The following is a 23467-nucleotide window of genomic DNA, read 5'->3' as shown; positions in this document are numbered from 1 at the left end:
CCCTGTTATGAAGTGTTAAGTATTAAAAACATAAAAGGTCTTTTCCAGAAATACTGCGGTGATTGCTTACACATGTCCCCTCTCTGCCTGCCCAGGGAATCTGCTGTATAGTATTGTGATGTCTTAACCTCATCTGTTTTCTATCTGATGCTAATAGTCTTGGTGTTTAATTTCCTGAAAAGTCCTGCATCAGATTTAAAGGAAAAGGAGGAAGCATGTCTCGCCACATCTCACCTCTCTCACCCAACCATTTTCTGTCCTCCCACTCTCTAATTTTTCCTTCCTTCCCTTTAAATGGTGATCACCATCCATTGCCTGCCTAAGAAAACAGGTGGTGACCCCAGCCTGTCTAGGATCATTACAGAGACCAGGAACACACAGCAAGTCATAGGAGAGATCAGTCAGCCTTCTGTTGCCTGCACTAATGGAAGAAGTAAATTGTGGACTATTTACAATATATATGTTATAGATATAAAAATATGTATTTGTCTTTGGAAAGATATGAAATTACTGTTAACCACAGCAATGCCTTTTAACAAAAAATTTTCCCATCAGAAAGTGTTTCTCTTTGGCTGATATAATGAAGTCAGGGTCCACTCCACCTGGTAAAATAGGTGGGAACTAGGAGGCAGGGAGAGCCCAGCCAGGATGGAATTGTATCTCCATGGATAACTCCCAAAGTTGATGTCAGAAAGACGCTTCGTGAAGGTGAACAAGTCTTTGAAGGACAAGATGACCCTTTCTTGTGGCCTTTCCTTGGGCTTGCTGGCCAATCTTGGTGATACCTAGCCAGAAGAGAAGACTGGTTTTAATGTCCCTGAATGTTCGTGAAGTCAGGACTAAAACCTTAGTGTCCAAATCCCAGCTGGTGCTGTGTGGTCATGTTGACACAGCCTCTTCTGTTAAGCAAGAGAGATTCTCACAACAGGGCTAGATTTGTTTCTGTAGTTTTAGTGGTATGTGGGTGGTGCCTACAACATATCCTGAAGGAGAAAGAGCAAAAACGCCCAAATGTGTGCTGCATATTTATTTGTTTTCATTATATTATAACCGTCAAGTGTTCTTCATGGTGGTTGCAGGAAGCATTTTGCTTAGGTGCGAGGAAGGACTCCCTTGCATTTGGAGCTGGAGGACATGGAGAAGGCTTGGGAGCTGCAGTGTAGTGTGGCCTCTCTGGGGCCTCTAGGGATTATTTGCCATGGTGTCCCTACCTGCCCATCCTGCCAGGACCTGGATGTTCTCCTTCACTCTTCCTTACCATTTGTGGCTGTTCCCGTGTTCTCCCCAAGACCCAGGCTCATTGCAGGCAGATTCTAGGCAAGCCAAGAGGCCCTAGAGAATGTCAGTCTCCCTCTCCTGAAGCTCACCTGGTGCTATTGTGCAGTTTCCGTGACTCAGCCCCAGGTAGGGGCTGGAAGTCTCTTTCTTTCCCCTCCTGGAGGGTCGTTAAGAAGAGGCTTCCTCCCTCTTGAGAACAAGGAATTCCTGCCTTCCTAGAAGCCAGGACAACCGGAAGAGGGAGCAGCCTGGGGGTAGATGGGTCCCTCCTGGCTTCCAGCAGCTGCCTAGTTCCCCATTTGCCAAAGCTGCCTAGTGTCCTGGAAATTCCCAGAGAAGTGGCTGTCACCATCTGCTCAGGGCTGCCCGGCTCCCACTGGCTCTCTGTGGCTTCTTCACCCACTTACAGGGGAGAACGCAAAGTAGAACTTTGGATGTGACTTCCTTTAGCATTCTGGAAACCCTTAGTCCTGGATTTTCCAGCCTTTGCAGGTGGATGTCTTCCCTAGTGGATAGTTAGTAAGTGACCCACTGAAAACTGTGGAGAGAATCACTCCTGCAGTTTAAAACTTGCCTTCCTGACAAGAAAGGCACTTTTCTTCTTGGTTTCAACTGAGGATTCATTTTGCCATGCTGCAGGACTTTCATGTTACTGTATGGAGAAGCTGAGACCTAGAGAGGTGGGCTTACTTGCTAAAATGTTCAAATAGGTTAGTGTAGCATCTGGGAGTAGAATCTAAGTCTCTTCCATTCAGGCTGCCCCGTCCCTTGAATGCCTCCAAGGTGGCTAGAGCATCTTTCTGCCCGTCTCAGGTCTAGCTGCTCTCTGAGGAGCTTGTGGCCTCAGGGAGGGCCGTGAGTCCCACACATCTTGATGTTCTCTGGCATTGCAAAGTGTTGTTGCAAAGGGTTTTTAACACTTGAGTTCCCTTATAGTCTCGTGAAATCCTTAAATTGATGACCTCTGTCAAATGTGATCCCTGGGGAGCCAAACTTGCTGCTTCTATCTCTGATCCATCAGGTGGGATGGTTCCTGCTGTAAAGGCTTGGGGCAGACAGACACATCTGGGATTACATCCAGGGCTCTGGAATCAGGCACTGTCCATTAAGAAGGAGCAGTAGTCCCTCCCTGGTTTATTTGCTAGCTTTGCCAGTTGGTGAAGAGAGGACGTGGTGAACCTCTAAGGGAGAAAGTGGATTCACTAAGAGCTGCATTAGAAGGCTCTAGACTCTGCAAGTTTAAAGGGACTGTTATGTGTTTGTGTTTTACTCACACCATGCTGGTCCTTATGGGGCAGGACTCCAGAGTGTGCCTCCCTTCACCCTGACTGCTGGTCCCTTCTGGGACCCTGCAAGCTGGAGTTCAGCATGATCCACTTGCTCTTAACTGTGTGTGACTAACCTTCTTAAAGATTGGGAAGGTTCTACAGCACTCTCCACCTCCCTCCCTGCCTCCCCTGCAGGTGACAGAAGGCGTGTGAGCTGGCCTGGGCATCCAGGCGTAATTGCTGCACCGCCTCCCAGCTTTGGTGCTCTGTAGCTCTAACTGTCTGTTTCAGGGGCTGACTGATCACCGCCTCCTCTGTATGCTTCTAGCTTTTCTGTATCAAGCCCAGATAGTTCTCTTGGCTCCTCCTCATCTATATCCACAAGCTGTGGATACATCTTTGTGTTTAGAAGAGACCATGGTGAGAGAGGGACTTTCTGGAAGTCTCTTTCAGCAGATCTGGGATTCAACCAGGGAAAAGGCTTCTGAGGTCAGCTCTCAGTTGAGGCCATACTGGGTTCCTGGGACATTTTTCGTTTTTGCCTTCAGGGCAGTGGCAGATAGGTGTTCTCAAGCTCAGGTTTTGGCTGGACATATGACTTGGGGAGGAATTTGCTCTGGAGGTCAGAGCCTATGAGGCAGACAGTGATGTCCCATAACTCTCGAGGGGGTGCCCTGTCTGCACCTCCTGACGCAAGCGTATCTCCCTTTGGGCAACAAATGATGTCACTATGACAACCAGGTGTTGGAGAGCCCAGGGGAGGGAGTAAAAACTCAGGCAGTAGAAGCACCCAAGATGTGGGAGGAGGAGATGTACTAATAAGAATAAGATTAGGTTAGCCACTGCCCTGGAGTGAGCAGGAGCAGTGCTCATGAATTCAGATCTTCCTCTGCCTTCATGCACTGAGTAACCCCTTTTTGTATCTGGGTTTCCTCCATTGCGAGTGGTGGTAACTGCTGGTGCAGTTTGCCCTTTCAGGGCCTATGTAGTCTCTGGTCCTGTTTTGCAGTTGCTGGAAGACATTGTGACAATAAAAGTCTATCACCCTTAAGCAAGAACGCTGGTTCTCATTTCCATTTTAATATCATGTCTTTAAAGATTCTTAGGTAAACAGGATGGCTCCCTGTAGGGCTGATGTTCAGATGGGCTTCTGAAGTACCCGATTAGAGTAGGTTCTCCTTGACAGATTTCCTCGTGAATTGTGTGTGATGTGGTAGGAGAATAAATAATGTAACAAAATAGCAGCTGTATTATAAATCTGTCAATTCTAGACATATAATCTGATAAAATGCTGATATTGATTCAGCATGGATATGTAGGTGAGGTCTAATGATGATCCTTTAATGAATGATTTTATTTACTGGGATTGATACACAGGTTTAGTGAGACACATGCTAGTCCTGCTAAAGTTGCTGCAGAAATATTCCAAGATGGCCTGGCCTGATGTGTTTGGTTTTGCCCCTACCCCTCTCCTAGAGCCACTCTTGTCAAGGTGATCAGTGACCTCAAAGCCACTGAGTCCATTGGCCACTGCTCATCTGACCTGACCCATTAGCAACATTTGACACAGCTTGTCATCTTCTTTTGTTTGAAATCCTTTCTCCCCTTAGCTTCCTGGATGCCACACACTTCTGGTTCTCCTCCACATCACTGGGCCGCTCCTTCTCTCTCCTTTACTGGTTCTTCATCACCCTCTTGACCTCTAAATGGTGGCGTGCCCAGGGCCCAGACCTCAGGCTTCTTCTATACTTACTATCTCTTCTTTGGCAATGACATCAATCATTTAATGACTTTACAAATTGCCTCCTCTTCAATAACTCTCAAATGTACTGGACTCTTCTTTGAACTTCAGATTTTTATATCTAGCTGCTCACCATGCCCCTGGATACCCAAAGAGCATCTCAAAAAATGCATCCCCAAGTGAGCTCTTGATTCCACCCCCACTAACCTGTCCTTCCCACAGTCTTTCTCATTTCAATAAAAGGCATCACCATGACTCAGTGGCTCAGGCCAAGTTCTTATTTACTCTCATCCCACATCCAATCCAGCAGTAAATCTTATAGGCTTTACCTTTAAAATCTAAGCAGAATCAACTAGTTCTTACTATATCTGCTGCTGCCCCCATGGTGCAAGCCATCATCATCTCTTCCCTGGACCATTCCAATAACTTCCCTATGCCTCTGATCACTCTCAGTCTGTTCTCCACACAGCAGCCAGAGTGAGACTTCTGCAATCTCAGTCAGATTGTTTTGCCCTCTACTGCACATCTCCCAGTGGCTTCCTTCAAAATCCAAATTTCATCCAGGGTTGATACAAAGATTTTAGCATGGCCTGCAAATCCCCAAGAGATCTGGCCATCCTGGTTCTTTCTGACTCTGTCTCCCAAGTTCTCCCCATGCTCACTCTGCCCCTGCCACACTGGTTCCCTGTTCTTCCTAGGATGTACCATATGCACTTGCCTTGGGGCATTTGCACAAGAAGAGTGTCCTGCCTGGGACACCCTCCCCACTTCCTTTGTGTCTCAGCTCAATGTCACCTCCTCAGAGAGGCCTTCCCTGGCCATCCTGTCTACAACAGCACGCTACTCCTCTCCCTTCCTTCACATTCTACTCCCTGACGTTGATTAATTTTTCTTCATTAAGATTTCAAAATCTTATCTGTTTATATGTTTATATTTATCTCTCCACACCAGGGTGTAAGCAGACTGTGGCTTACTGCTGTATCCAGCGTGGGGACAGTGCCTGGCACATAAGGAGATGTCAATAAATACTTGTTAAATGAGTGAATCATGAACATTAGGGCTCATTTTGCTGGACTAGGCAAGATGTGGGAATAAAGAAGACAGGGTTCTGCTAATCAGGTGCAGGACTGCCTCAGAGTGTGATAAGGTTCATCTCTATAGTTTGGGGAAGGAGAAGCCAGTTTCCATAGCCTCCCGATTCTGAACATCTCCCCGTAGATGTCTCATGAGAATTTCTTAGAAGCTGTACTTTGGGGATAAAAATCTGACTTGTTAGGATGGACAAAATCAGGTGAAGTTTCCCATCTTTACCTCTAACCTTTTTCCTTATTTTCTTTGTTTAGCTGCTATATCAAGAATGGGCGCGCTATGGAGTGTTCTATAAGTTCCAACCTATTGACCTCATCAGGTAAGAGGTGGTAGGGAACTTTTGGAAGTATCCTGGAGATGCAAGTCCTGAAAGATGTATCATAAACCTTTTGACTCTGACAGTCCTTTGCTTAAGTGGAGGGATCTTCTTTTCTAGCTTCTATGATCCCTTCCTCTGTGTCTCATGGGTGGGGAAGCAGCTGGGGACATGGGAGCGACATGGAGGCTGTGTGGGGCAAAAATACTGTACACGGATAGACCATGACCTCCACCTTGAGGTCTTCAACACTGTGGTCTCTTTCCCTGCCTGTTCTCTGGGAGGGGTGCATGGAGCTGTCTCATTTCTTTTCCTTAGTCTTGTCCTAGAGAAGAACCTGGATGAAGCAGATTCTTGGGTTATGCCCAAGTGCCAGCGTTGATCCAGGAAAGGGTGGATTTGGCAAATCACATGGGGAATATGCTGGCTGGCCTGACAGAATGTGGACTTTTTATGGCTTTTCCAAATTAGAAAGGAGGAGAGACTAGGCCCTGGGATTCCTCCCTTCTGTGTTGTCACAGAATGATGTCCTGTTTTCTGGCACCTTGGACATTTCCCCAGCTTCTGTTGAACATTAGTGAAAAGTCCTTTGAAATAACTTACTGGAATATCGTAGGTCTGACTAGTTTAAAATGGGTTCAGGGCTCTAGAAACTCAATCTTCTGGCTGGAATGTTGGGCGGCAGCACTGTGTGACAGCACTGGGCTGAGAGTCTGGAGACATGAGTTCTGGTCCGGGCCTGGCCACTAAGTGCTACCATTTCTTTGGGCAAGCCCCAGTTCCTCTTTGATCTTCAGGGTCCTCGTTGTCCTAACTTGGGAGGCTGAGCTGAGGGATCTGTGAGTTCACATCGTAGAATGTGCTCATTTGGAAAAGATGGGCTGCTGGAGCCTGCAGGAGGAGGCTGCTCCATGGTGGACGTGGTGGACTCACTGCCCTGAAGTCACCTAATGAGCGAATTCGTCAGCCTGAGAATAGAGTGTGTTCCTGGCTGGTTGCCCTGGGCTGGGATTGTGAGAGGGGCAGTGGCCAGGAGAATCGAGTCTAGAGGGAGGAATTCCAGCTTCTTCTTGGAAAGAGAAAGCCGCGTGGAGGCCAGAGTTTGGGCAGCTCACCTCCTACACAGAGATGCAGCAGCCCTCCCAGCGGACAGAGCTTGGTTGGATGTCTCTTGGAAGCAGGTGTTTGTTCCAGCTGAGGACCGTGAACCAAGGTCTTGGGTGGGGGAGCAGGGACATGCGGGGCCTGTGACCAGGCGCCTTCACCCTGTCTCCCGTCCCCTGGCTGCCTTTCATGCGGCATGGGCCACCTAGATTGTTCTCTGGGCCACACCAAGGCTGATCATTCCATTCTTGGTGGGCTTTGATCTTTCTCTCTGGATCTCAAGTGGCCACCCACTCTGTCGCCTGTTTTCTCCAACTACTCATTTTTTTTTTTAAGTATGATTAAAAAATAAAAATTCTCCCTACCAGAGAGCCCTATTTTTTCCACCAGAGACTTCAGGTGACGCGCCGCCAGCTAAGTGGGAAATGGCTCCAATATGCACTCGGTTTTGGCCACCAAAGCAGCCTCACCTGCAGGGGAAGTATTGCCTTTGGAGCGGAGCCCTGCTCCGGGGCCTGGCGGTTCCTGAGGATGGAGAGCTCAAATCTGTCTAGACAGGGCACGGTGTACTGGAGCAGGGCCGGAGGCTGTCTACAGCTCCTCACAGATCAGATGGCCTGGAACACTCCCACGGCCCCTGGGCAAAGCCAAGTCTTGGTCAGGAGGGAGAGGAGGAAGGAGCCTCAGGAGAATGGGGCGCTGGGCAGCATGTGTGTGAGGAGCCAAGGCAGATGGTGATGGTGGTTGTCATCCCAGTGGCATAAGGAACTCTCTGACTTCAAGAAACTGCTGGAAAGAGAAGTGATGGAAGGGCTGGTGGTGGGGAGCACTAGGGGCAGAAGTGGGCAAGTACCTGGATAACTTGTAGAGAGAAATGTGGGCTGGAGCGTGCAGGGAGCAGCTACTTAGACTCGGTGAGCACACCAAAACTCCTCATTTTACGCTCTTTTACCAAATGGTCCCAACTTGCTTTCCCCGATTCTGTCCAAGTCCTCTCCTTCCTCCTCTTCATAACTCAGTAATCCCTGACTGGCCTCACTGTCACTTCCCACTCCCCAGTCTGACTCTGAGTCTTGGGGATTCTTCTTCAGCACTAGTTCTCTCTTTTGCCACTTGCTCTCTATCATTCCTCCCACCTCCTGTCGGGGCCCACCTGCCTGCAGAGTCCAGCCTGTGGCTCCCTTCCTGAGCCATCACAGGCCCCACACCGTGACAGTTTTGCTCCGTGACTACTTACTACCATGCATGGCACCCTCCGTGTGCCTCGCGGAGAAGTTGCCCTCATATGGTCTGTGTTGGAAGAGTGACGGAGCAGGGGAATCTGGCACAGGCGGAACATGATAATTCATGCACAGGCCTGGCCAAGGTCTTTCCCACCCATTTCTTTGGGTATTCAGCTCCTCATTTATAGCGCCAAGCTTCTGTTCCTCCTCTGGAGCCCTGGTGCTCCTCCTCTGTGCCAACTGTTTGGAAGATTCTAAAACCTCTGTGCGAGCCATTGAGAGCTCATGGGGCGGGAGACCTGTTTGTATGTGGAAGGCCCCGGGACTAGCTCTCCTTCCCTTTCCACAGGCCTTCAGGCCTCATTTTGAGTCTTGGGGTTTGAGACACCGTTCCTGGATGTTGAAAGTCGACAGAGGGGAGGCAAGATGCCCTTCCCTGCACCCCTGGCCCCTGCCTCCACCCGGCTGCAGCGTCATTCGTGCCCAGCAGGCTGCACTGTGAGACTGCTGATGGCCTCCAGCCCCGCAGGGCTCTCCTCCCGATCCTGCCTCTGCCCTGGAGACGGGCCTGCAGGCCTGAGTGTGTGTGTGAGCCTGTATGAGAGTGTTTGAGTGTGTGTGTGAGTGTGAGAATGTGTTCGTGTGAGAGTGTGTCTCTGTGTTGTGAGTTTGTGTGTGTGTGCAAGAGTGGTGTGTGTGAGTGCATGTGTGTGAGTATGTGTAAGAGTTTGAGAGTGTGTGTGTGTGCTAGAGAATACGTGTGTCTGGGAGAGTGTGCGTATATGTGAGGGTGTGTGTGTGTGAGTATGAGCGTGCATGAGTATGTGAGTGTGAGCAGGGGAGTGTATGTGTATGAGCGTGTGAATGAGTGTGTGTGTGTGTGCATGCGTGTGTTGGTGAGTGTGAGTGTATGTGCGTGAGTGGGTATGAGTGTGTTCATGAGTGTGTGTCAGTGTGAGAGTGTGAGTGTGAGAGAGTGTGTTCATGAGTGTGTATGAATGAGCGATTGTGTGTAAGGGTGAGTGTGTGTGTGAGTATGTGTGTGAGAACTCTCTGGAAAGTTCCCTAGGGAGGTATCCAGCAGGAACCTTGATGAGTGAGTGCACCCCAATCCAGAAGACCTCCTGGGCACTTCCAGCCAGCAGCACTTGTGCCCTGTCAGAAACATGGCTTGTGGCTGATAATATGAGGAATGACTCCTGAGCTAGAGTGAAATGGCTCTTCTAGTCCTTTAGGGAGCTGGAAGAGGGTCCTCACAGCTGGAGAAGGACATTTCTGCCTGCACTTCTCTGGTTCAATGCTCTAAAACCCAGGAGGAAAACAGCCCTTATTTTCTGGGAAAACTTGGGGACTGGAGGCCTTTTCGATTTGTAGAGGTCTGACCCAGTACTAGTCAGGGCCGTAATCTGTCTTTTTACTAAAGTTAATATCTGCTCCCGGGCTGATTTTCTTAGCTTGGACGTTTTGATATGAATGAGACAAAACAATAGGTCTTAAGCATCTTCTGAGTGTGATTTCCCTTCTGACTATACTCTGCTGAAACTTATGTACAAAAAGTTTATTCTAAAGCAGCTGCCACTGCCTGCCTGTGACAGCATGGGAAAGAGAGGGTTTTAGAACTGGACTCAGCTCAGAGGGATTGCAACCTGTTGACTTGTGGGAGTTCACCAAGGGGATAATGCATGGGGAGCTTCACTGTGCCAAACTAGGCCTGCAGTCTGAAGAGGGGTAATGGTCCCTACTCACTCCCACCTGTTCCAAGGGTGCTCACTTCATGAGTGAGGCTTCCTGCACTTAAAGTCAGGTCCTGGGCATGAAGCCCACCCATGTGGAAGCTCTGGAGTTCTCTTAGAAATGTCCCAGCTTGGAGCCTTGAGATATGGAACAGCTTCCATGAGGATCTGAGAGTGATCTCTGTGGGGTTACCATTTCAGGAGCCCTTGGGTGGCACTGTGCCCCAACCTTGCTACACATCTCTACCCGCCCTCTCTAGTCTGACATGCCACGAATGGGATCTCCCTCCTACTGCAAGGCACAGGTCACCATCCTTGCCAGGGTTCCCCAGCACTGCCACCAGAGACTGTGTGGTTTGATCCATCCCTCCTTGTCTCTGGGCTCTGCTTCCACCCTCCTGAACTGTGAGCCATCTGAGCGCCCCCGGAGGGAGACCGAGGAGGCCATGTTCTTAGGCCAGGCTGGGTAAGGACTGGCCAGGCCACAGCTGGGTTAGAGGAGGGACTGGAGAGAGAAAAACGTTGATCAATCCGTGATTACTTATTTCCTTAGCCCTGCTGCTTTCTCCTTGATTTTTCTTTGGGATTGAGAAAGGCAATTCAGCTCGACACAATACATATTCACTGATGCTTACAGTGAGCAAGTCTCTTTGCTTGGCAGCATGGGGAGGCGTAACAACGATGAAGGGAGAGCTTATGGCCTTTAAGATCTAGGAGTTATGTAGGGAGACAGATGTGTGCAAGACAGGATATAGTGAGGGCTCTCAGGACTATAATAATGTTCAAACCTATCAGTATGGGATCACATTTGAAGAGTAATTGCTGCTGGAGGAATAAGACAAGATTTCCTGGAAGAGGTGGCCCTTGAATCAGAAATGTTGCTTTCTGAAGGACAACGGAGGTGAAAGAGTGTGTCTTTATCACCAGCCTGGACTGCCCTGTATAAGGATTTATAGTTTAGCCTGATATTAATGACTGAAAATCACATTGACTCAAAGCCAGATCCTTCCTCATTGTTGATTGGGAGTGGTGAGATCAAGAACTTGGCTTGCAGACCTTGTCTGTAAGGATTCCCTGCCAACCTGGCCCAAGTCCCTTGCTCTGCCCCACGAATTAGCAGGCAATCCAGGGTTGGAAGGAAATGAGGCTGGATGTATGAAGGGAAGCTAAGGAGAGATGACACGTGGGATCAGCACCATGGCATTTGCATGGGTCTTATCATTTGATGGTTGGGTTTAGCTGGAAAACATTTTGCAGCCTGAAAGGAAATCATACCTCATAGGCCTGAAGACTATTCTTCCTTTACCTCTGAGGGTGTGCGAGAAGGGTAGACAGAGAAAAGCAGCAACAGCTGGTTGAGGTGAGGCAGAAACAAGGATGATTATGTTCCGTGCCATTACATTCTGGTCCATTTTATAGATCAGGATATAAGTCATATAAGTCATGCTGTTAATCCCATCAAGCTGTGGAAAGGCTCTGCCCCAGTCTCCTTTCTCTCATTTCCTCCATGGAGTGCCACTCTCCTCCAATTGTACCCTTTCGGAGGGAAGGCTGTTGGTCTTGTGGTTGACCAATGGAAACAGGAGTTGGAGTACAATGCTACCAGCTCCAGTTCAAAATGCTACCAGCTCCAGTTCAAGGTGGCAGCTAATGACTGTGTTGGTCTTCTGAGGGTGGCCTCCTAGCCTCACAACAGCCTTCCAGAGATGGTGGCTCCTGTTTTAAACTTTTCATCCTCCCTCCTGTCTTATCAGCCGCATGGTATGGATGGTGGATCCCAAGGCACCAAGAGGCTCCACAAGTTCCCCATGGCCACCTGGAATTCCAGGGCAGAGCTGGGGAAGGAAGGAGCTGTCTGGCAGCAGCTCATTGCCTCCTTGATCAGCTTATGTCATGCCCCAGGAAGGAACAGCTGATATTAGTCTGAAAAATATGACAAGCTATATGTTTGTGCTGTCTTGGCTCTGTTGTACAATAAGCTTTCAATTATCCAGAACCTCTAGGAACAAACCATAGCCTCACAGAGGCAAATGAAGCTTAGAGGTCAGACAGTTGGATACCTGGCCCTGGAAGGAAGGAATGAAGAATTTTTCTTGCAGCATATTCATCTAGCAAATGCCCAGCTTCTGCTTGATTTTTCTTGGAATAGGGAGCACCTTATCTCTGGGACAGTTTGTTTCTGTCTTGGGCATATCTAGCCCGTAGGAAGTCATGAAACTAGAAGGAAAACTGCTGAATTCCCTCATTTTGGTCTTAGTTCTGCTTCCTGGAACTGCACAGAACAAGTGTACCCTGTTGTATAGGTCAACCCTTTAAATATTTGAAAATAACAATTGTGTCCACAACAATGCTCATATACCTAAGCTTTCTTTCCCACACCCCAAATACTCCTAGGCCTTTCTGCATTTTCATATCAACATGTGTTCCCCACACAGCCTTATCATTGTGATCGTCCTTCTTGGGACTCACTGGTGGGGTAACTTGGAAGAGGAGGAGCCTTACATACACCTCGCTGAAGCAGTTAAGCCATCACATATTTTGCATTATCCAGACACTGGTTGTGGGGATACGGAGATGATGTAAGCATGACCCCACTCTCAAGGAGCTTGAGTTCAAAGTGAAATCTCCATGCTTGCAGATGACCACTGGGTTTTCTGGGAAATAAAGGGACAGGCTGATGGAGAAAATTTATAGAAAGTAGCTGTGAGGCTGTAGGAAAACAACATATGGAAAAGATCACGAGGGAAAATTGGCCCTCGACTAGCCATTTGTGATGATGGGCTCAGAGGTATCAGCTATGCATCAGGCAGAGATCTTTGGGGATGATTGTAACTCTTTCTAGAAACATCAGTGTGATGTGATGCAGCACCACAGACCCCTCGAATTCTCAGAATACATTTTAAAACCAAACTAGGATTGCATCACTCAGTGATTTACCGAATCGTGGTAAAACCTCCCATGTGTCTGACTTAGGTCATCACACCTAAAGAAAACATAACCAGGCTGGAATTGTTTCACAGAAGGAAAAGTAATGTGATCAAGGATTTGGAGAAGTGTCTTTATAAAGTTGGACTTAAACAAGTAAGAGTTCCCTATTCTCAGAACAAAATGGAGAAGGAGTGAGGCTGACAGTCAAAAGATGGATAATGTGCCTGTGTATGTGTTCATCACACCCTGACCCACCTGCCCAGGGACATTTCTTTAGACCAGGAACAGTGAGTTAAGAGTGAAAAGAACTCAGTTTTACCTCCAGATTTGTTTCCAGTTGATATAATATTTGGGCAAGTCATTCTCTCTTGAGCCTCAATTTTCTCAGCTATGAAATAGGGATGATAGCACCTGTGCTACCTGCCCACAGTATTACTGTGAGGATTCAGATGAAGAGCTGTACAAATACTGTGATGATGGCTGTAGGTCTAGTTAAATAAATACAAATTTATCGACTCCCTGTGGGGGAAATTATAGTATTCATTAAAGTGGTGGAATTTCATATGGTTCCTTAGCTTAAGAGCTTTGACAAATATTGTATAATCATATTGTATTACTGTAAATCAATACACTATATGCATTTTCTGTCTGTGACCTCTGTGCCTCACAGCGACGCTGTGAGGTGGGTATTCTTATCTTCATTTCACAGGCAAGGATACTGAGTTCAGTGAAGTAAAGGCTTCCCAGAGCCACAGAGCAAGCTCATCTGGAATTCAAACCCAGGCCTGTCTAACTCTAGAAACTTTTATTTTTTTCACAGTACTCTGTAGCTAAAGGTGCCACGGAGTTCCATTCAGCGGATGTCAGGCTAGCTGGGGTTCCAGCCCTCTAGAGTTAATCCCTTCAATTACCCATCTCCCAGGGAAAACCATGGTGTATTCTTCTGGTATGGGCTGCATGCTGACCATAGTCGACCTTGGCTTATGAAGGGGCCATCTTTATGAACATCCCTCTTTGTGCCTAGCAGGAGTAACATATCACTCTCAGGGCCTCTGTTCAGCAACCCCAGAATGCCATGTTTTTGATTTTTCATTTCTATTTTTTATGATCTTTTTTTTTTTCTGACTCCTTCCATGTTGTCAGATTGTCAGCTGTCACTTCTTGCTTTTGTCAACTGAGTAGCTTCTGTTCCCAATTCTAATTTACTGCTTTGTCTCAGTTGCAGCTTCGGCAACCAGACACCCAAGCAAGTTAGCACTGTGCGCAAAGTAAGACGCTTCCACGGTTCATCCTGGAGTCTGGCTTCTGTTGGGTGGGGGAGCTTGTAGAGGGCCTGCTTTTGTGCTGGAAATGTCTGTTTTTGCTTCCCAGTGAGAGTGAAATGATGTTTCTGAAGTTCAAGGGGCCCCAGCAATGGGACCGGAGTGAGGATGCTACAGCAGGGGGCCCTCACTATGAAGAGCTGTATTTTGGCCCCCCTTGCTTGTTTGGGGACGTCATGAAAAATCCACCCTATCAGATATTTTTCTTAAAAATAGAGCTCTGAGTCTGTTAACAGCGCAAGAGTCAGTCCCTGCATCAGGATCTGCTGAATGCAGAGCTTTGTACTGGGTGTGGTGTTGAAGCCTCAAAGAAGGGGGAAAATGGGAGCTTGAAGGGTACTGATGGGACACAAGGTACTCACAAAAGAAAACTTCTCGGGTAGGTCACAGAGCTGTCAAATAGCTTCCAACAGGTAACTAATACACAAAGCTGTGTGTAGCAGTGCTGGGCAAGGTAGGGAGAGGCTTTGAAGGGCTTAGTAAGTGGCTTCAGGGTAGCAGATTACACAAAAATGAGACTTACGAGATAGGTGAGTTTTAAGCAGGAAGCAGAGATTTGAAGGAGAGAAGAAATATGGTTGGGGGATTTACAAGATTGGGATTTAAGCATTCTTGGTCAGGAAATGTTGAGAGAAGAGACTTGAGAAGGGGCTAAGGCAGAAGAATGACTGAGAAGAAAGCACCGGGGCTGAGCTAGACAAGGGACATGATGGTGGGGGAACTTCAGGAGAGGATCTCAGGTGTTTTCTCTGGAATTTAGGCAGGTGGAAAAACAGAGGTTTTAAGGAAGGGTTTCGGGTCTCATTGTATTCCCAGCTGGGCAGGTAAGAGTGGGCACAAGGAGTTTCAGTTCTTCCCTCATCTCTCCTGGAGAGTCTCTGGGCAAGTCATTCAGCCCCTGCAGACCTGTTGAAGTTTCTGTCCGTATAGTTGCATCTCTTCTACAAAATCTCTAGGCTGCATGATGGCAGCTGCAGTTCTGTCTGTGGGAATCAAGATCTCAGGTAGACCTGAGGGACTGATCTTGCCTTAGAAGGAGCAAGGGGACTGGCATCCTGTAAGTTACCAGGGACACAGCTCAACTGTTTGATCCCGGGAGCCACTGTTTGACCATGTGTCCCTGGAACCCCTGAGCACCTCAGTCCTCCTAATAATATTCCCTGGAGTGATGTTCTCCACCCACACCACCTGGCTATGTAACCAACATAAACAGAAAACGTCCTAACACACTGAATAACATCAGCGGAACACACGTTACAACAACAACCGCAAGATAGCTAAATTTAATTAGCCCGGCATGCTTAGGCTTTTTGTATAGGCACATGCCTCTGTTTTAGAAACGGAAAATCACAGCATTTTGTGGGTCTGGAAGTCACAAACATAAGAAAGGAAAAAAAAATACACAAACCTTCAAGATTCCTGCCTGGGAGACTGCTGTCTTCTAGTACCTTCTTGGGATTATCTCAAGGTTTTCAAAGATGTTGACAGTTGGGTAGCTGCCAGGAATTACTGCCTGCCTCTGGCAAATTGGTTGGCTCAGCCGTGAAGGAGACTGGGGAGCTCAGCCTTAGTCACTCAGCCTGCGGCAGGGACTCGGGAAACCCTCAGAGATGTAGGCTCAGCCTTACTGGTTTCTTTCATAGAGTCCACATTCAACTGAACCTAGTTAAGAGAGACAGGGGATCGGAGGACTGGGATTTTTAACTTTTCATTTGAGCATTTTAGTCTGGATGAGGGCAGTGGTATGATTTCCAGCTGTCATCAATTCTAATAAAATGGCAGCAATTACTTAGGCTGACATTCTGCCCAGTCCTCAGCCCTGGGGCAGGAAGGCAAGCTGCATGGCAGAGAGAAGCGAGTCAGCCATGTACTAAGGGTGTCCCTGCCCTACTCAGAGGCACTGCATCTCCTGAAAGCCCAAGCTGGTGCCTCGCGTAGATCTCTCTTACTGTGCTTCTGTCCCTCTCCTTTTGTTCATCCTGCAGTGATCTCTTCTTTGTCCAGTCCCATGAGATCACATCCCTTTTAGAAAAACTAGCTCTTTTGACTTCTGTGGATTAAGAAGGTTGGGTCTCCGATGCTCTGGCAGCCGACTAGCAGCATCAGGAGCATCTCTATGGGGACGATACAAAAGAAAAAGGAGGCAGAGCCCCCAGACTCAGACCTCTCAGCATCCACGTGGGACAGACTTGATGTTTTACGAAAGAGATTTAAGAAATATATAATTCAGGCTGGGCACGGTGGCTCACGCCTGTAATCCCAGCACTTTGAGAGGCCGAGGTGGGCGGATCACCTGAGGTCAGAAGTTTGAGACCAGCCTGGCCAACATGGCGAAACCCTGTCTCTACTAAAACTACGAAAATTAGCTGGGTGTGGTGGCGGGCGCCTGTAATCCCAGCTACTAGGGAAGCTGAGGCAGGAGAGTTGCTCGAAACCTGGAGGCAGAGGTTGCAGTGAGCCAAGATCGTGCCACTGCACTCCAGCCTGGGTGACAGAGTTAGACTCCGTCTCCAAAAACAAAAACAAAAACAAAAAACAAACATATAGTTCAGTTCAACTTAATCCAGTCTATTCATAGAGCACCTTCTCTGTGCCAGGTGCTGTATTAGGTGCTGGAGTTAAAGTGATAAACAAGATAGATATGGACTGATGGTGGGCAGTTAGATAATTTATCATCCTACTGGGGATACTTTTTCTAGTGAAAGTGAGAGCTATTAATAATGATGTTGTGTGTGCTAGTTAACTATTATTACATTAATGTTGCATATCAAACCATCCCAAGGTCAGCAGCTTATAACAAAGGTCATTTCTGTATTGTGTTCATGTGTCTTTGGGTTGAATGGGAAAGCTCTGTTTCAGGCTGAGAGTTAGTTGGGCCTGGCTCTGGGCTGTGGATTGTGTTTAGTTTGCCCCAGGTCTGCACATTTTGCTTAGATTCAACAGCTTCTGGGACACATTCTGCTCACAGAGACTCACAGAGACCCAACAGGAAAGAAGGAAAACATGAAGTACTTCTTGCGGCACCTGCTGACATCACATTTGCTAGCATTCCATTGGCCAAAGCAAGTCATGTGGCCAAGCACAAATCCATGGAGCTGGGAAGGCTAGCATAGGAGTTAATATTTACTGACACAAATCCAGTCTGCCCCAGTGCAACGACAGGTAAAAGGCAGGACTGTTTCGGGCACATCTGGACCTATGGTCCAGCTGGGTCTGACCTCACAGAGCTTATGACCTAGCAGGGGAGACAGTGCATAGTTAACCGGAAGTGTGACAGAGATTACTAGAGAGGAGGACAGAAGTGTAATGGGAATGGAGATATAAGGCCATCCAACCTAATTGGAGATCTCTCTGAGGAAGCGACATTTAAACTAATAAGATTTGCTGGATGGGTAAAAAAAAAATGATCCAGGCAAAGATGAGGAAAATAATGACAACAGCTAACAGTTAGATGCTTGCTGTGTGGCAGGCACTGTTCTACCCCTTGGCATTTGCTAACTCACAACACCCCGTCGAGATAGATAATACCATCCTCGTTATACAGAAGAGGAAATTGAAGCGCAAAGAGATTATTAAGTGGCCCAAAGTCACATGGTTGGTGAGAGAGGTAGGATCTGAACTCCTGAGTCTGGCTTCTCCACCATGTGTATGCCCCACTGCTGGGGGAGGGCACTGGGATGCTGGAGCTTCAGCTCTGTAGCGGAGGTGCTTGTGGGGAGCCAGGTCACGGAGGAGCTTTTGGGCTGGTTAGGGATTTTGGACCGTACCCTAAGGAAAGGGTACATCATTGAAAGGTTTGGCTTATGTGAGTGCCCGTGTGTGGGTGTTGCTGGTATGGCCCATTGTCATCAGTTGAAGGATCAGCGGTTCTTCTGGCTGGGGCACTGGAAAGGAACTGGGATTGTGCTTTTTGTGTCTAACAGGATGGTTTCCTCCTATGTGCCCTTTGTCCTTCAGAAGGACTTGTGGGCAGCCTGGCCATCATGACTCTGAGCCCAGAGCCTCTTTTCGCTTCCTCTCCTCATCCCCCTGACATCATAACTAACCTATGGTCTCACCAGTTGTGCTTCAGCGGACATGAAGCATCTCTCCCTGCTCACCTATGGTGGCTGTGTTAATGGGAATGTGAATGACTGCTGTGAACATATCACTCAGCCTGCGCTCATCAAGGACCAGTTTACCATGCCCTTTGTGTGCATGATCTAATTGAATTGTCATGGTGACTCTATGAACTTGGCACAATCCTGGTCCCCATCATTTTCAAGATGAGACACAGAGTAGACAGGTCACTTGCCCCAAATCCCAGGCAGTTTGACACCAGAGCCTATTATCTTAACTGCTTTGCCCCACTTTAAGGGAAGAGCACTGTGTTGATGAGACATGCAGACAACTCCCGGGGAGGTGGTGGGGAGGCGGAGAATATGATCGGATGTGCAGCTGTGATGGCAAAGGGACTCTAGGAGGTTTTGGAGCAAAACAGCCCTGTTTCCTTAAGTGATGGGGGCTTGCCATAGATCTTGAAGGCTTAGGAATTTTAGGTCTGGGAGGGGTCTTAAAAGCCATCCAGGCTCATCCTCTCACTCTGTAAGGGACTGAAATCCTCTGATAGAGCTAAGGAGGCAAGGGGACAGGGATATCATGTCTGAGGCCTCTTTCAAATGAAGGGCCTTTAATGTGTGCCACTGTAACCCACCGAAGTTTAATACAGACAGTACTGACCCGGGATGTGTGGGGTCAGAGGTGGTGCATGACACTCCAGGTAGGTCTACTTACACATCACCTTCCTCACCTAAAAAGGAAGGGTAGGCCAGGTGCTCTAGTGCATTCCTTCCAGGACTAACTTTCTATGGTTCTTCAGAGATAGAATCTCAATCCTGAAGCTGGTCTGGGGGCAGGGCCTAGGATCTCACAGGGGGGTCAAGTTGAACCAGGGATTGGAATCAAGGAGTCTGGACCTAGTTGCAGACTTCATCCATTGGAAGCACCACCCCAGGGGCACCGCCCCCGTCCCCTCAACCAAGTCCCTGGATTTCTCGCTGCTTCTCCCCCAGCCTCTCCCCCTTCCTGAACACCCCCATCTCTGTTTTCTTTTGCCTCTCTGGCTTTGATCACATCTGGAGCGTTTTGTAGAGTTGATGAGTATGTGTTTTCCTGTTGGGACACATGGTGTATATCAGAGGCACTTAAGGAGCTCTGGACGATGAATGGAAAAGTCTGCGTGGCATCTCCGGGGCTGCTGGCCTGGAGGGTAGATGGCAGCTGCATGGCAAGGGGACCTGGCATGAAGGCCAGGATACTCTCTGGGAAGGCCCAGGGGCCCAGCCTGGGGACTGCTGCTCCAAATGGCTTTGAGTTGTCACGTAGGGGTGGTGCATGGGAACCGTGTATGTGTGCTTGTATGTGTGTGTATGTGTGTGTGTGTGTGTGTGTGTGTGTGTGTGTACAAGAGGACTGGAAGGGCTCCCTTGTCTTGTTGCCATTGGATATTGCCTTCAAGATTTGCTCTTCATGGTAACTGGGGCTCTTATCTGCACAACCAGTGACATAAACCAATGGTGTGTCACCTATAGGTGGTCAGTGAGTGATGAACTTAATATGGGGTGCTCTGTCTATGAGAAGTGACAGTAACCTCCAGCATGGGCTTGCAGGACCAGTGAGTAGTGAAGAAGGATGAGACACAAAGTGGGCTTCCTGTGGTGAATGAGCTCAAACATGCTCAACCCTGTGACCCCTCTTTGCTGTCCCCCAGTGTCCCAGTGTCAGGGGACTGAAGATTTATCCCCAGGCTTTCTAGCTGCATGTTTCTCCCTCTAAGCCTCTCACTGGTCCTCTTGAACTTTTTCCTCCTCCCTCCTCCAATAACCCTAAGCCTTCACCCCTTTTCCCTCTCATCCCCTGTCTTTACCAATCCATCCCAGCTACTCTCTTTCCATTCATTTCAAGTGACATCTTCCAGCCTTGGGGACAAGTTACCACTGTCTGGGCCTGCTGGAGGTGATCTTAGAAAGTGATAGATGGTATTTATAGGTCCAGGGTAGGGGTGGAGCTGGGGAATGCCATGCAGAGTTCAGCCCAGAAGGTTGTTTATGCTCTTGCAACTCCAGCAGAGAGCAGCCCTGTCTATCCATGGCTCAAATTAAATTGCAGGTGCCCCTGAACTGGGGGTTAGGAACATAAACAACTGATGAGTTGCAGACTTCAAGCAATGAGCAAACTCGGCAGGGGAGAGGCCTGGTGAAGGGCTGGTTGGCAATGGATTTTTCCAGTTGATGTTTTTCCAGGAGGCTTCTCTGACTTCTTGGATTCCAGGGACCAGAGCACTTCTCTTGAACAACATGTCTGGGGAGTGTGGCTCCTCCTTGGTTGTAAGGCATTGGTGGAGACTTCCCAGCCCTTCTTTCATTTAATTTGTCCTGCTCAGGGAGGAGGTTTAGGAAGAGGGTGGAGAACTCAGTGAAAGGCCCAGGGAGTGACATCAGAGAAGTCTCTGACATTTAGATTTTTGCTTTGAGGCAGAGTCCAAGAGGCCAAGCCTGAGCTCAGGATGCTTTGATGGGGACTTAAGTTTGCCTGGCTTGGCCCCTCCACTGCAGGAAGTAAGCAGCCACCCATGTGGTATAACTGGCTCACTCATTAACTCACTCATCATTCAGTCTACTCAACAATTCAACGAATACCTACACTGTGGCAGGAACCAGCAGATTTTTGTGCTAACAAAAAATCCTGGCCCTCAAGGAGCTTATAGTTAAGTTGGAAAAGGTGATTGATAAGTCAGCCAACAGTATGATGAATGCTGAGACACAATATGTAGAGTGGCTCTTGGACAGACACAAGAAGGGCTTCTGAATCCATCAGAGGAGGCCTCCTGGAAGGTTCAGTGGCTAAGCTGAGTTTTGAGTAATGAATTGCTATTGCTATGAGTTGGGTATAGAGAGGGGGATGGACATTCCAGATAGCGGGGAAGAGCGTGAATAAGGCATGAAAAGTTGAAAAAGCACAATTGTTGAGGGGTTACAAGTAGCTGACTGTAGCTGGAATGAAGAGTGTGCATGAGTTTAGGGTGGGATGTGAGGCAGGAAAGGCAAGCAAGGTCAGATTGTGAGATTGTGGCTACTCAGCTAAAGTGATGTAGAAGGATTTTAAGTAGAAAACTGGTAAGATAAAACTTTAAGGATGTTATTTGAGGGATAGGAAAAGTTGCCCCTAGTTACTTTTCCCGGAAGTAGGTCATAGCCAGCGCAAAGCAGGGCCTTGTGGAAGTGGGGCACAGGCTGGACCCCTAGTGGGAGAAGGGGTTCCAGAGTGGGAGAAGAATAATAGCTTCTTGAGAAGGAAACCTCAGATGAGGAAGGCAAGGCTCAGGAAAGGAAACTCTATGGCCCAGGACCACATAGCTAATTAGTACCAGAGCCGGGCCTTCTGAGAGACAGCCAAACAGAAATGATGACTTCACAGCCTTGCTCAGGGGTGGCCCCGTCTTCTCCATTTTTAACATTACCTGTTACCTGGTGAAATGAGCGGCAGGAGTATTCATGGGAATGTTTATACAAAGTGCTTATGCAGACTATACATTCACCATCACCCTGGCAATTCGCCATGATACTTCCTAAGAGCTGGGTTGGCTTGTTTGTGTTTCATCTCTCTCTGTTCCCCGTTCCCCTAGGGGTAGAGATTATGAAGAACAAAGGTGGGACTGATTCGTCAGTCAAGAGGGCTGTGTCATGGGCTCTAGTCACTTTTCTGGGTCCTTGATAATGGGAGGCATACCTACCAGATTTTCAACTGATGCCCATCTGGGTAAAGGTTACCTTGAGAGATGACAGAATCAAGATTCAAAGTGTGCTTGACAAGATGAAACCCTGAGCCAAAACCAACAAGATGAAATGTAATCATGGTAAATGTAAAGTCAGTTAGCAGCATGCGGGACAGAAAGGTCTGATTTGGCAGGCATTTGTGTGAGAGATGGGGAGTGTAGGTGAGTTAAACACCCCTGAGCATGAGCTCTCATGTTGCCAAACATGAACTTGTTTCCAAAACATGAACTTGTCTCACACTGAAGTAAATAACTTGTTGAATGTAGATTATAGGTAACTGTGGGTCATCACCTTTGATCTGTTGGTCTACCATGGAGGATTGTGCTCTGTTCTGGGCACCCCCTTTAAAGTGGTAGATTGATACTAGGGAAGATGCATAGATGTGGCATTCTTTGATTTCAAGGAAGATTTCTGCTAGTAGACATTTTTAAGATTTGGCTCAAAAGATGTTTTAAAAACATTAAATGTGGATATTTTCCATTGGAGCCCATGCTCTCTAGCTCTCTTCAACTCCCAACATCCCCTGTTGCCTTATAGCCAGTCCAGTGGCTTACATTTCCACGATTCCATTTAAACTTGTGACCTTTGGGTTAAAGCAATGGCTCCCAGCCCCAGCAGCATACCAGAATCACCCGAAAAACCTGTAAAATGCAGATTTCCTATGTCTACATCTGGCCATGATGGAGTAACTGGTGCAGGACTAGCTTTTCTGCCATAACCAACTGGAAACATGGTTAAAAAATATAATAATTATTTTCAGATGTTAGACAATAGGCAGGTAATCCCTGAAAAAAACAAGGTTAGTCCTACAGTGGCTCTGAACAAGTACAAAATAAAATAGCGAGATAGGTAGGAAACTTAAATCCATAATGATAATTACATTAAGTATAAATGGTCTAAACATCAAAATTAAGGGGTAGAAATTGCCAGATTTAATAAAAATGCAATACCCAATTGTATGCTGTTTACCAGAAACACGCTTTAAATATACAGGCACAGATATGTTAAAAAGGTTGAAAAAAGTTCTACCATATAAACACTAATTAAAAGAAAACTGAAGTGGCTATATTAATATCAGACAGTAGGGTCTGGGAAAAGAATATTGTCAGACATATGGATAATATTTATATTGACAAAGGGGTTAATTCATTAAGAAGACATAAACATCCTAAATGTGTGTGTACCTAATAACAGAGCTTCAAAATAGATGGAGCAATAGTTGACAAAACGAAAAGGAGAAATAGACAAATCAGTTACATTTGGTGATACCATCTTTTTCAGTAGTTGATAGACCAAGTAGATGATCAGTAAGGATATAGTAGACTTGAACAATATTATGAATGAACTTGTCCTAATTGATATTTATAGAATACTATACCCAAACTGCAGCGGAAACATTATTTTCACATGCACATGGACCATTTACCAAGACAGAACATATTCTAACCTATAAAACAAGTTCCAGTGATTTTAAAGAATTGAGATCCTACAGCATATATCCTCAGACCACAGTGGAATTAAATTAGAGATCATTAACAAAAAGGCCAACCAACAGGTCATCTTGCCTGCTGCCTTGCATTTATGCAGACCATACCTCTTTCATCTGTTGCAAGCTGACCTAAACCATTGCATTTATGTACAATTCTTTTTT

The 23467-nt window shown here is 47.3% G+C and overlaps 1 protein-coding gene across 2 annotated transcripts in view; it reads left to right on the top strand.

Annotated features, from left to right (window-relative positions):
- Positions 1-23467, top strand: part of ANO2 (anoctamin 2) — a 395453-nt gene that overhangs the window by 152433 nt on the left and 219553 nt on the right. For both annotated transcript variants that reach the window (XM_054444248.1, XM_054444249.2), the window contains one exon: positions 5631-5695. In XM_054444248.1, coding sequence (XP_054300223.1) covers positions 5631-5695 — 65 coding nt within the window. The remainder of the gene's footprint in view (positions 1-5630; positions 5696-23467) is intronic.

Source organism: Pongo pygmaeus, chromosome 10 (genome assembly GCF_028885625.2).
Source record: "Pongo pygmaeus isolate AG05252 chromosome 10, NHGRI_mPonPyg2-v2.0_pri, whole genome shotgun sequence".
NCBI lineage: Eukaryota > Metazoa > Chordata > Mammalia > Primates > Hominidae > Pongo > Pongo pygmaeus.
Note: the sequence above shows the minus strand (reverse complement) of the source record. Positions and strands in the feature narration are given on the sequence as shown.